Here is a 12,227-nt window from a genome sequence, read left to right as displayed (position 1 = left end):
AAGTAACTCCTTATTCAAATGTAGTATTGCAGACTTCTGCGGTAGATATTTCTCTTTCCCCATTGGTTTTGTCCCTCTATCCCCACAGGGCTTTATGGGGCCGGTTTAGCCGGTTATGTGGGATTTCAGCAGAACAGGAATATCAAGGGAGAACTTGCCCAGGCTTTAATGTTTGTGTTCCTCAAGGGGACGACCGCTCCAACCGGTTTTCTAGGGTGGAGAGATGAGAGGGGAGGGTGTGGGGCGTTCTCCCTCACCTCATTCTCCTTTTTCTTTTCATTATTGCACTTTCTGTCCTTCTGTCTCAGTATCACGCTGTCCATCTTTGAAGTTTGACCAACAAAAACAGTGCCTGGAAGAGAACAGCTGGAACTGTCTCCGGCTGTATGCGGTGAGTTTCCATTAATTAAGCATCGGGTTGTCGCCTGAGGGCCAGGATAGAATTGGCTGGCAGGTGGGTAGAATAGGTGCAGGTATGTGAGTGAAGGAGAGGACTGAGCAACTGTACAGGAAACAATCGTGACCTTTTCATGCTAATTGTACTGTGTGTGTGTGTATGTGTGTGTGTGTGTGTGTGTGTGTGTGTGTGTGTGTGTGTGTGTGTGTGTGTGTGTGTGTGTGTGTGTATGTGTGTGTGTGGTGGTGGGGAGACGGGTTGGGGAGGGGGTGTATAGGGGGTATAGGGTCAGTTACCACACATTATTCCCCCTATGTTATTATAGACTGTATTAATCATGCAGATAAATGTGAAGCTGTTTGTCAGTTTGTCATAGGACTGATCGAGGCCTTTAATTTAGATATTTGCTATAGAAACCAACAACTAAGTATTGTCCATCAAAAGGTTTCTTTTTTTTGATGACATTGGAGACAAGAGATATACTTGTGTGTGTCTTGTGTGGAGCTCAAATGTGAGACACAGAAGAATTAATTGCTAAAATGTCTCCACAATTAACCTATTTAACCTCCATGTATCATTAATGATACAGGTAAATGAGTGACAGCTTCATACTCAGTGTCACTCTCCAGTCATGGTAATCAGTCACATTATTAGTGACACTATCCAACACTCATAAGCTATGATGGCTTTCAGTGGCTTCTGATAGCTTTTCTTGGCCGTGGCTGCTCTTTTTGTTCCAAACAGCATCAGCTGACAGCACAGAATAAGGTCTGAACACCAAAACGTCCTCTCATATGCTGGTTTGTGTCACACGAAATCCCTCCCAGAGGATAGGAGGTGTGTGAGAAAGGCTACAATCAAACTGTAGCAGTGTTATATGCTGACAGTTTGCTATCTACATGTTTGTTTGCACATAATGCTTCTGTCAATAGTGGGAAAAGTATGATCCAGTAGTGTAGTGAGTAATGATAGAGTTTAAGGATGAGCACGTTGGAAATACAGTGAGTGTGCATGTGTGTGTGTGCGCGTGTGTGTGAATAATGATCTAGAGATAGCAGAGCAGGCACATAAAGTCAGACAGGTCTTTTCTTGCTCTGCTGGGGTGATTTGAACAGCCACTTTCCTGACATATCCCGACATGTCGAGAGAGCCTAATTCACACTGATCAAAATGCTAAATAGCATGAAATGCATTGTATCATGCAACAGAAATGCTTGTGAGCAACACGGACAGCAGAACAGAGGCACATTGAAAATGTCAGTTTGCAACAACCTGTTCGTCCTCAGACTTTCAATCAGCAAACAATCTTTTTACATTACTTGATAATAACTGATCAACTGATTTAAATATGATATGATTTACATACATCACTACACATACAGACATGTAAAAACTGCAAACTGCAAAAAGGCTGTGTCTCATGTCCTCAAAACACAAACTGTAGACTTCCCACACCTGATAGGACCAGTCTAGCTGGTTTTAATCATTCTTGATATAACAACGAAATTAGCTCGCACGTTAACAGGGACAAGTGGTGAAAGTATAGTGCCAGCAGTGTGCTGTGCTGTATTGTATATCCTCAGAATAGTCCTCAGGCTATAACGCTTGTGCACTCAATAACTCGAACTGAATTGCTGTGTTTTCACACCATTAGTTGTTTGAAGTTTTTTAAGCACTTCACATAGGGTGTTTAGAGGGCTGAAGGGTTCCTGTCAAGTCTAACACTCTCTAAAAGGAAATTATTTTGAAAAGAGATGGAGGAAGCAAATTCTATCTTTGTGTATATGTCTTTCATGGTCAGTCCAAGTCAAGGTCAAAGGTGAATGCCATAGATATGGAGTGCTTCAATGAGCTGCTCCTTAAGCTACGGGAGGTCCACGAGCGGGAAGTGGAAGGTAAGTGGAAATTGCAGCCATTAGAAAAAGAAGAAAGTCAAAGAATAGCTGTACAGTAATATTAATGAATCAATGAAGTTACGTAAAAGATTAGACCACAAATCCTCCCAACCAGATGTGATGTGTTTTTGACTTCTAGGGTGGCAGGTGAAAGTCCAAGAGCTGTCCAACAAGAAGGGCTGGTGAGTAGAATTTTCTCTCAGGATGATCATGTTTAGACAATGCTAACAAGATATTCAGGTTTAACAATACACACGTTAAGCCACTGTGGGAGCCTGAAGTCTTTGTGGACCAAAGAATGAGGCATGCTGGTCCTCTGTTCATTCGTGTTCTGTTTAGCTCATGTTGTAACAAGTCATTCAGTCTGGTACTGAGTCACAAAATCTTCCAGAGTACATCTCATTAGATTTAGTGGCTAAAAAACAATGACTGGCAAAAGAGTGGGATCATTTCAAAGTCTCAAAATACAACAGGCAGCTGTTGATGTAAAGTGATCTCATCACCACCTGATCATAAATCAGATGAATTGACTTTGATTAACATGGACGATTTATTTTGACATGTATAAACTGGACATATTGACTGATTTGTATGAATTAGAGCTAGAAAATCAGGACTATTAATCAATCAGTCAATCAGCCAGTTGGCTTGAGTCGTAACACAGCACAAATGGTAAAGCTGCTGTCGCTGCTCTGTGAGACTGTACTTGGACACGATACTTTGAGCATGCTAATGTCATGATGCTGATGTTATCATTCAGTCCTAACATTCGAAAACAAAATTATAAACTGATTGGGATAAAAGTATAATAATGTAGCTATTTATTATTTAATGAGAATTATCCATTACATTTCCTAACTTGAAAGTACAACATTAAAAATGTTAGACTTGACTGAACAACTGTCTTTGTAAATGCAATAAATTAATGTTATTTTTATATTCTAACCCAGGCTTATTTATTGCTTATCTTTGTGGATAATTTGCAGTCAAATTAGAGCCTAATTTGCAGTACGTTGTTAATGCAATGGTTTTTCATCTCTTAAAGGGGTATTTCTGCTTGCCCAGGCATGCTGCTTCACTTGGCATGAGAACAAAACAAAATACCTGAATAACTTGGATAAGGAAGAAATACATATAAACCAAATGCAGCATTAAAAGAGGATTTTTCCAGTGCAACATTCAACTCAAATCTCAGAGAGAGAGAGAGAAATTTTATTGTTTTCCAAGAAAACACACATAAAATTAGTCTGAACAGAGATAAAGAGATAAGAGATAAACTTTTTATTTTCATTGCAACATCGTACAACGAGATTAAGGTGCCAACCAGTCTCTGCCATATATAAAATAAAATAAGAAATAAAAACAATTAGATAATTAGATTAAGGTGCTAACCAGTCTGTGCCATATATAAAATAAAATAAGAAATAAAAACAATTAAATAATTAGAAACAGCATAAAAAAAACAAAACAACCATCAAGTAAACAAAAGAACCTCACATTAAGCATTCTGTCACAGATCCGTTCTATAGTCCATTCTTTACAGCGTTTAATGTAGTGATTGCTACCGCCTACTATTTTACCACCTCTAAAGCACCCATGCTTTACTAAAGGTATTCAACACTGTTCTAGCATCTTTTCATTTGTTCTGTGTCTCACAAATGTTCTTTTTTTACTGATTTTTGTTTGTTTCTGTGTCTGATACAGTGATTCAAAGCGAATGGAGGAGCTGTTCACCAGAAACCAGCAGATGAAGGAACAGCAGAGGTTACTCACCGAAAACATCAAGACACTGGAAAATAGGTACTGTTTATAATCATGTGTGGTAGTCGTTTCTAAGAACATAGAGTTAATTTGAATCATTCTGGTTGTTGTTGTTCCTGATGTTTCATGGTTTTCTGCTACCTGTGCAGACTGAGGGCAGGGCTCTGTGACAGATGTACAGTAACCCAGGAGGTGGCCAAGAAAAGACAGCAGGAATATGAAGCCTCACAGATACAGAGCCTCCAGCACATCTCCCTACTAGGTATTCTGTTTTTGTCTTTCCGATCACTCATCCTGTCGTTATCCATCACTTGTCTCTTACGTCCTATTTGCTGACAGCATGGTGTTTGATTCTTTAAAAAACCTTCATATTTTCCATTTCTACTGAAAATATATGTCAAAGACAACTTCGCTGTACCAGTAGGTTTCTCTAAACATGACTTGCGGTTTGTGTTGTAGCGGGAGAAATGAACAACCTGAAAAAGGAGAACAAGAGATTTAGAGATGAGATCAAGAATTTAAGAGCAGCACTTGAGTAAGTACATGGTGTTATTTTTTTAAAAATGCATGAGTCAACTTTTTTCTCATTTTTAAGTTTTTATTTTTATTATTAATCAGTGTTTCAATCCAGACCTGTATTTAATTTAAACACATTATGTTTGTAATTATAAACACATCACACAGGTACAGGGCTGTTCAAAGTGAAGGTAATGCCTGCACACTACCTCGAGCCAGATCTTTGTCAGATCTAACCTTTCACTAAACCATTGTCATATGTGGATCAAACTCTGGTTTGAAGGTGGTGTACAGACATTACTTCCTTCATCATTGACATAGCAATTGAAAGTATTTCAACATCAGCTCCTAGGACTTTTTTGTCACCTGCCTGAAAGCAATTTCCTAATCTTTGACCGTGCACATTTGCATCTACAGCAGAAGTCACAGTGACCACTCGTCCAACACCAGCACCACCACAGAGGTTAAAACCTGCAGCTCCCCTGACATGTCACCATCCTCTGTACCCGTGGCACTCATCTCTGCGGAAACCAACTGTGCCAGCAACCAGTCGTCAGATGGAAATACTGCAGTGAAGACTGAGACTGACCAAAGAACGGAAGGTGAGCGTGAAGAAGGAAATACTATGACTTCAATATCATGCTTTCATTCTTAAATAAGTTTATTTCTGTTTTTGATCAAACAGAAACCGAACACAGGCAGTTGAGGGCGACGAACAGAAACCACTTTGTAAGTTATTTTCAAAAACTTGTGAACTCTGCACGTCAATCTTTATTTAAAAAAACTTGCACTTATACCTTATGCTTGCTTTGTACCTCACTTGTGAGTCACTTTGTGCATGTGCACATGTGCAAGTTATCTAGTGCAGCCTTTTGGGAAATGATCTTATTCTTATTATATAGTCACTTAGATCGAAGTCACACTAAAGAATGATTCTGTATGATTCATACACTCTATGTCCATTAAATAGCTTTATATAAGAACTAGCCTGGTTCTGCCTGAAACTAAGAAAGCATCCATCAAGCTATAATGGTAGCATGAGAAGTTCAATTTCACTGTGCTCTATCCAACCCTCACTCTCCCTTCTGTGCATATCTTGCTGAGACCTTTCCCCATAAACTTTAAAAAAAAAATCTACTAAGATTTGTGTCCAGCTCTTTTTTCTACCCAGGAAATAGTTCCATAGTAGTAGTATCAATCTCATCAGCATTCAACTCTCAAACATGTTATTTTTTCCAAAGAGTCAAACTGTACTATCACTACTACTGTACTACAACAGAAATGCTAATGTGTAACCACATGTATGCTCATTTTGTTTGCCTTCTGCTCTCACAGGAGTCCTACAAGCCTTTCTCACTGGCGGCTCTTGCACTACCACACCGGAAGACAGAACACACTGTAACTCGTGTTGGAGAGAAGAGGTGAGACAGAGGGACGTAGGGTGTTGATGTGCCGCTAGGTGGGTTTTCAGTAAATCTGAAAAAGTACAATGGAAACAGAAACTTCAACCAATGCAGATCTGAGGACTAATTAAGTTTCAGTTAAGTATTATTTATTAGGAAATTCCATTGAGATCAAGAGGTCATGGGAGACCTGAGAACAAATACATAAATTAAATACACAAAATCTGAGTGCAGCTCAAATGCACTTCAGGAGCTTATTTCAGTGATGAGGTTCACAATACCTGAAATCAGTGTTCCCCAGTTCAGAGTTGGTATGAGAAATTTTGGAACAGTCTCTCCTCTCATGTGGTGTCACAACTATGAGCTCTGAAGTCAACTAAGGATGTTACACAACTTAGAAGCTCAGAAAGTGATGCTTCATATACTGATACCTTCAGGTCAGTAGAACCATTCCACCTTTTCATCTAATTCACAGTGGCGCGTGTGATGGCAGCAGTAATACATTGCTTGTTTTATAAAACCACTGATTTTATATATTTGGAAATATCTAATTAATTAGCATTTTCTTGTAAACATTTTCTTACAGTTAAGCTACAATTTGCATTACATTCCCATGTAAACCCACCAGAGTGCCATCAGAGTACTTAAATAGGGCTGAGATTCACAGCTGTTTCTCTAAACATGGTTGAAGCAAACATTCAGGTTGTCACAGAAAACGTCAGGGCTGCTTTTAAATGAAGGCTGAATACTTTAGCCACAGACCTTTAATAAAGGAAGTGTTGCCAAGAGTCAGATGAGACATATGATAGCATGATATCAAATTCGTGACATTTTCATTTCTGCATATTATGTGGTTACTAACAATAGCAGATCATGCCACATCAGCTCAGCGTAGCATTTCTGCACATCTGTTCTGTTTTTTGCAGAGTAAACAAGTTACTATGTTCATCTAAACTTGCTTTAGATAAGTATGTAAGTGATGCATTAAGGAAAAGAGTAATCATATTACTGCAAATTGCTACTGAGTAATGCTACCATGTTACATTACAGAAAAAAGTAATTGCATTATTATAATGTGTTACTAAATAATTCTACATTACAGATAAATGAATCATATACTAATTAAAGCTTTAATTGCCAGACACTGTGTTTTAATGTCCTGTACATAACTTCACCTGTCTCTGTCTGGTCTCTGTTTTTTATAACTCAGAGCTCCTAGTGTTGAAGGGCTGGACCAGCGATCCTCTATCACTCCTCAATCTCTCCTTCTTAAGAACTCCTCTTCTTCAGCCGGTAGAGAGGTGAACCCCAGCAGACATGTGCTCCATGCTCCTGTCCCCTGCCGTCCACAACCAATCAGGAGCAGCCCTGTTGCTCTCCCTTGGCCGTTATCTGAATCCTGTGACTGGGTTAATGTGGCTCCTGTAGGCACCAGCATGGTGCTGCAACCTTCTTCCAAACCAAACTTCCCCCGCTTTCCTAACCTAATTCCAACGAGCCAGCATGCTGGCCCTAGAAGACAGGTGTTTGGGCATCCCTGGCACAAGCAAACCACCTCTCAGCCCCCTGCCAAAGAGCCAACTGTGGTTTTCAGATTGAAAAATCTGCAAGAGCATGTGGAGAGTCAAACTATGCCAAAGGAGAAAAAGGAAATCCCTCCACATAAGGTTGAGAGGGCTTCTACATGGCTTAAAGAGGCATATGAGGGGCCTCTGGACCTATCAGATCGAGGAAAGCCCAAATGCAGCCAGACTCCAAGAGATGACTCAACGGTAACCATACAAGACAGAGAGAGAGCACAGAAGAGCCCTGACAAGGATGTGAAGACAAATCCACCTCCACACGTACCAGTATCATCACCTTCACCTGTCATCTCTCCCTCATCCGCCTCTATGCCACCAGTCAAACAGCAAGAGGAAGAGCCGACCAGTGATCACATCCACAAGGTAATTTTAGGGCTTTTGGCAATAGAACGGAAAGACAAACTGTTTCCCAATGGGGTTGGGCTAACCTGGGAACAAAAAGAATTCACAGTATGGTGGTCTTGTCACAGCAGGTAATCAAAGAGCATGAACACAAAGAGGAGGTGAATGGAAAGACAGGCCAAAGCAATGATAAGAAGGTGCCTGTCCTCACTATATCATTACGTCCAGGTGATGAACGCAGTTTTACACGTGTCTACATTTGCTGGCATCCATATATTTACTGTAAAGAGATGAATAACACTTTTTACATGTCACACCTCTGTAACAGTAGTGGTGCTGGAGAATCTGAATTCTGCCCTGCAAAAGCAAGAATCCTTATCATCAAATGGAAAGGTAATTCAAGCCAATGAAGAAGATACAGTGGAGTCTTATCATACAGAGTATGATGCTCAGTCAGTGTCTCCACTGAAGGCGGGTTACTATTGTGTTTCTTCTGCTCCATCACAGCCGCTGTCACCAGCAGTTGAGCCAGGAGGCAGCTCGGATGAGGTGGAGAGTGTGGCAGGACAAGAAAGCAGCCAGAACTGCAAGAGAAAGAGGTCAGCGGTGGAGACAGAACCTGACAGGGATTCGGACAAAGACAGTAGGTTGAATCACTTTCTAGCCTTTGTGCTAAGCTACATGGTCTCCTGGCTTTAACTTCTGCAGCATTCCTGTATCTTATTTATCAGTCGCTATCTTGTACTGTAAATTGTGTTCATGTCAAGGTCCAAGCTATAATTATAACTGAGAGGCTCAGAATTACTATGGCACTGAATTATACAGACAACCAAAACAAGCCTGAAAACTATTTGTGGATGCTTGAAGTCATCATAGTCCATTGTTCCATGTTGGGTATATTTAAGGATATAACTGTGGACTGCACCTTTTTCACTGTGTTAAACAAGTGAACATGTACGTTTCTGGAGTGGATGATTTTTGGACCACCGGACATGAATAATACCGTCTCCACATGTGTATGTTATTGTAAATTCACAACATTTTAATTTCACAAAGTGACATCACTTCTTTTGGATCTATTCAAGTTTAACAAAGTAATTTTAAAAGACTTCACACAACTTCCTCTCTTCTGATGTGGTTTATCTGACACCTTTCTTTTGCGGAGTCTTTATTTATACATTTGCAGAAGTGAGTATCATAAAACTCTTCAAACTTTTTCTTAGCACTGTTTTTTCTGGTTTTTCCTCTCAGGCACTCAGCATGAACGCAAAATCAAGATCACAGTCCGAAGTGAGGAGAAGAGCCCCAGTTAAAGAAGATCATATCATTGTTGATGCATTTGCTCATCTCACGTGTGTGTGCGTGAATTGGTTGTTTCTGGCCACCTGGGGGCAGAGCAACACGCTGAAAGACAGAACCGAGAAACTGAGGAATGCCACTGATACCGAGTTTCATCCCCTTGTAAAAGTATCTCGTTCTTTTGCTGCTAAATGATTCACTGTGTGGACAAGCTGGTCTCTAACTGGGCCACTAATGTACAGTGGTGAACCAAAGCAGTAAAACCGTCAAAAAGTCAAAACAGTGACACAAAAATCTCCATAGAGCTGAGGAGGACGGTAGAGTTAGTTAGAGTGCTCTGTTTATTTATCATTATTGTTTGATTAACTGTTAACGGAGCCTTAACTATAGCTAGTTTTGAGTATGACATATAATTTTCATATAAAATGAATAAATAGAGCAGTTTCCCCCTGATTTTAAACATTAGGGGTTTTCCCTGTCAGCTCTGTGACTGGCTCCAGCTTCCTCCTGTGAGAAAGTCTTAACAGGAATAAATGAATATATATATTCATACTGTGTATATATATATAAAGCTAAACTAGCTTACAGCTATAACAAATTAGAATATGGTTCAAACATTGGTAAGCTTTTTTCTTTGCACTTTGCTCTTTCATTCGCTACACACCACTTCCTTAATTTACCACTTAAAAAGCAGAACACAGTGCACTATATTGCTGCAAAGTTGCTTTTTCAGCAGGAGAAAATTACTTATAATTAATGTTTAGCAATATTTATTGCTACAGTTTAGCTATAATTGGTCTATGTCTGAGGCCTTCTAAGACAAAATGTGAATAAGGGACAGTCCAGTATTAAATATTAAACTTCATATTCTATTAATTATTGGGATTGGTAAACAGTAGAAACTCCAATTCCAAGGAGTCACTAAATCCAAAATACCAATAGACTGTTATTATATGAACACTCATTTTCATGACTCAGCTATAAGCTCAACCTTTGCTAAGGCTTAATGGTGAATGTTAATGTGCATGTAAACTTATTTTCTGTTTAGCAGCTTTCAGCTGGTGTAAAACTCAGTCACACATTTTGCAACACAACACAGCTCCCTTTCTCAGTCACCCTATCACAACCAACTGTTGGCAGATTCAATAGCTGAGTATTTTTGTGTAGCAACGTAAGAAATAAAGTTCAAGTAATAAATTTTCTTCATAGAAATCCAGTCAGTTTCCTCTCAGCTGTTGATTTATAAACAGTAAGCGTAGCTGCTGCCAGTGCTGTTCAACACCACCGTTACTGTTTGTTCATTTTAATAAATGAATAATTTAAAATATAAAAGAAAGTAAGGTCAGAAACTAACTTTTATTCTTAATTTTACAGATTCAGAAAGTAAATAATAATCTATACTATTTTGCTTGTATCAAAGCCAAATGAAACCAAACCATTAGCCTTTCCCTCCCGTTCTAGCCACACACTATTCTAGTTTCGTTCAACATATTTATAGTTATTTCACTTTCCTGGCATTACTGTCACTGCCTGACTATTTTTGCCACAGAGCCCCCTCACACCCATCCCCCCAGCCTGTCTTAAGTGACCAACAAAGAAAAAAAGAAGACAAAGACTTGTTCCTCTTCCTCTTTTTCAATTTCAGAATGCACATATTTTGCAAGTATTAATTTTCCACTTACAGCTGTGTCAGCTCGTGTTAGACCAATGGATGTCTGCAATAAAAACAGAGGACGCAGTTGGTTAAAAAAACTTTTATGGTACAGCACTGTAGTCATTTTGTGTAAATGTATGACATTTTTTATGGTGATGCCCCAATCAATAGGCAGAATCATCCATTATTTACTGATCACACTATTTTTCCCTGTTGCCTTTTTAAAAAGTGTGCACTTTGTATTTAGCTGGGTCTTTTTGCACCCAACAGCGTGCATTGCTAATGGAGTTATATTGATTTCTACTGTTCCTGTCATGTCTCTCTGATGCCATTAGAGTCCATTAGGTACAGTACTTGGTCAAAGACAGAACAGTCTTTCTATGTCATCATCTGTTTGTTAATTAAAATATAATTCAGTGTGTGACTATAAGTATACTGTTTGTGTTTTTACAGTATGCTGATCTATTACATGCTTTGTTGTTGTTGTGTGGTCTTAACAGATATTTTGTTTTTTGAAATTATATAACACACTTAAAACAGGTAAACTGTACTGTAATTCAGAAGCTGAAATACATTTCCGTTCTTTACTGTTGCTTCTATGATTATACAAAGGAGTCCACTCTTGTATTTCATTGCATAACAAATGTACAGGCTGAAAAATCCTCAGTGAATAATGATGAGTGTTCTGGGAAATACAGAATGTGTGATGCTTTGCACATAACATTATGCAAAACAGCCGTGCTGTGGTGATCGGTGATGTAGAAACCAGTGGCAAACTTCAAACGTTAGACGTGTAGTATTGCAGTGTGATAAAAGTTTACTGGTAAAGACAATAATCAGCTCTGTAGTTAATGTCCTGTAAAACAATTCTGTTACCAGATTAAATTCACACTAGGAAGGATATGTAGCTATACCATGATGGACCATAAAAACAAATTTTTAGCATCACACTAAGTTGAGTAAGTAGCACCTTTCCAGATATCTAGATGTAACACGGTGCTTTTCTGATGCGATTAACAACATCCAAACCCTGGTTAAGTGTTGTAACAGACAGTTCGGTGCCATTCAGTCAGCAGATCTCTGACTAACTGACAGATGTCTGGTCCTGAATAGTTGATTAATTGAATTACAAATGCTCTATTAAGATAATTGGATTAGTTACCTTTAAGATATCATAGATTTGTCCTGATTAAAGTTAGAAGATCACATCTCCACCCACAGGAAGTGACAAATGGAAATTTCAGGGTTGACTAACTTTTTTCTTCCCTTTTTTCATTCATATTGTGATGTATGTTGCACTGTATGAATTGAGACACTTTTACAAAGTATATAGAAATGTATGTTTTAATGAGTTCTGGTATGATTCTAACATGATTC

The 12,227-nt window shown here is 38.9% G+C and overlaps 1 protein-coding gene across 6 annotated transcripts; it reads left to right on the top strand.

Moving 5' to 3' along the window:
* Positions 1-288: 288 nt before the first annotated feature.
* rbbp8l (retinoblastoma binding protein 8-like) lies at positions 289-12,081 on the top strand. 6 transcript variants are annotated; one of them, XM_026368869.1, is made up of 14 exons: positions 289-391; positions 2,199-2,292; positions 2,432-2,474; positions 3,997-4,092; positions 4,203-4,315; positions 4,513-4,588; positions 4,990-5,171; positions 5,255-5,298; positions 5,905-5,990; positions 7,183-7,918; positions 8,029-8,125; positions 8,226-8,290; positions 8,405-8,540; positions 9,149-12,081. In XM_026368869.1, exons 2-14 carry the CDS (start codon positions 2,232-2,234, stop codon positions 9,208-9,210), a joined length of 1,797 nt encoding a protein of 598 aa, XP_026224654.1. In that variant the 5' UTR covers positions 289-391; positions 2,199-2,231; the 3' UTR covers positions 9,211-12,081. The 6 variants fall into 6 exon arrangements, with proteins under 6 accessions (XP_026224654.1, XP_026224653.1, XP_026224652.1 ...); XM_026368868.1 differs by having other exon boundaries at positions 8,026-8,125; positions 9,149-12,080; XM_026368867.1 differs by having other exon boundaries at positions 4,987-5,171; positions 8,026-8,125; positions 9,149-12,079.
* Positions 12,082-12,227: the final 146 nt, after the last annotated feature.

This window comes from Anabas testudineus, chromosome 7 (genome assembly GCF_900324465.2).
Source record: "Anabas testudineus chromosome 7, fAnaTes1.2, whole genome shotgun sequence".
Lineage (NCBI taxonomy): Eukaryota > Metazoa > Chordata > Actinopteri > Anabantiformes > Anabantidae > Anabas > Anabas testudineus.
This window is presented reverse-complemented; position numbering and strand designations above follow the sequence as displayed.

Coding starts and splice junctions, on each gene's coding strand:
- rbbp8l (XM_026368867.1), top strand. CDS start 2,232: ATGGAGTGCTTCAATGAGCTGCTCCTTAAGCTACGGGAGGTCCACGAG. Junction 5,172..5,254: donor GACTGACCAAAGAACGGAAG/GTGAGCGTGAAG, acceptor TTGATCAAACAG/AAACCGAACACAGGCAGTTG. Junction 8,126..8,225: donor CACTATATCATTACGTCCAG/GTGATGAACGCA, acceptor CCTCTGTAACAG/TAGTGGTGCTGGAGAATCTG.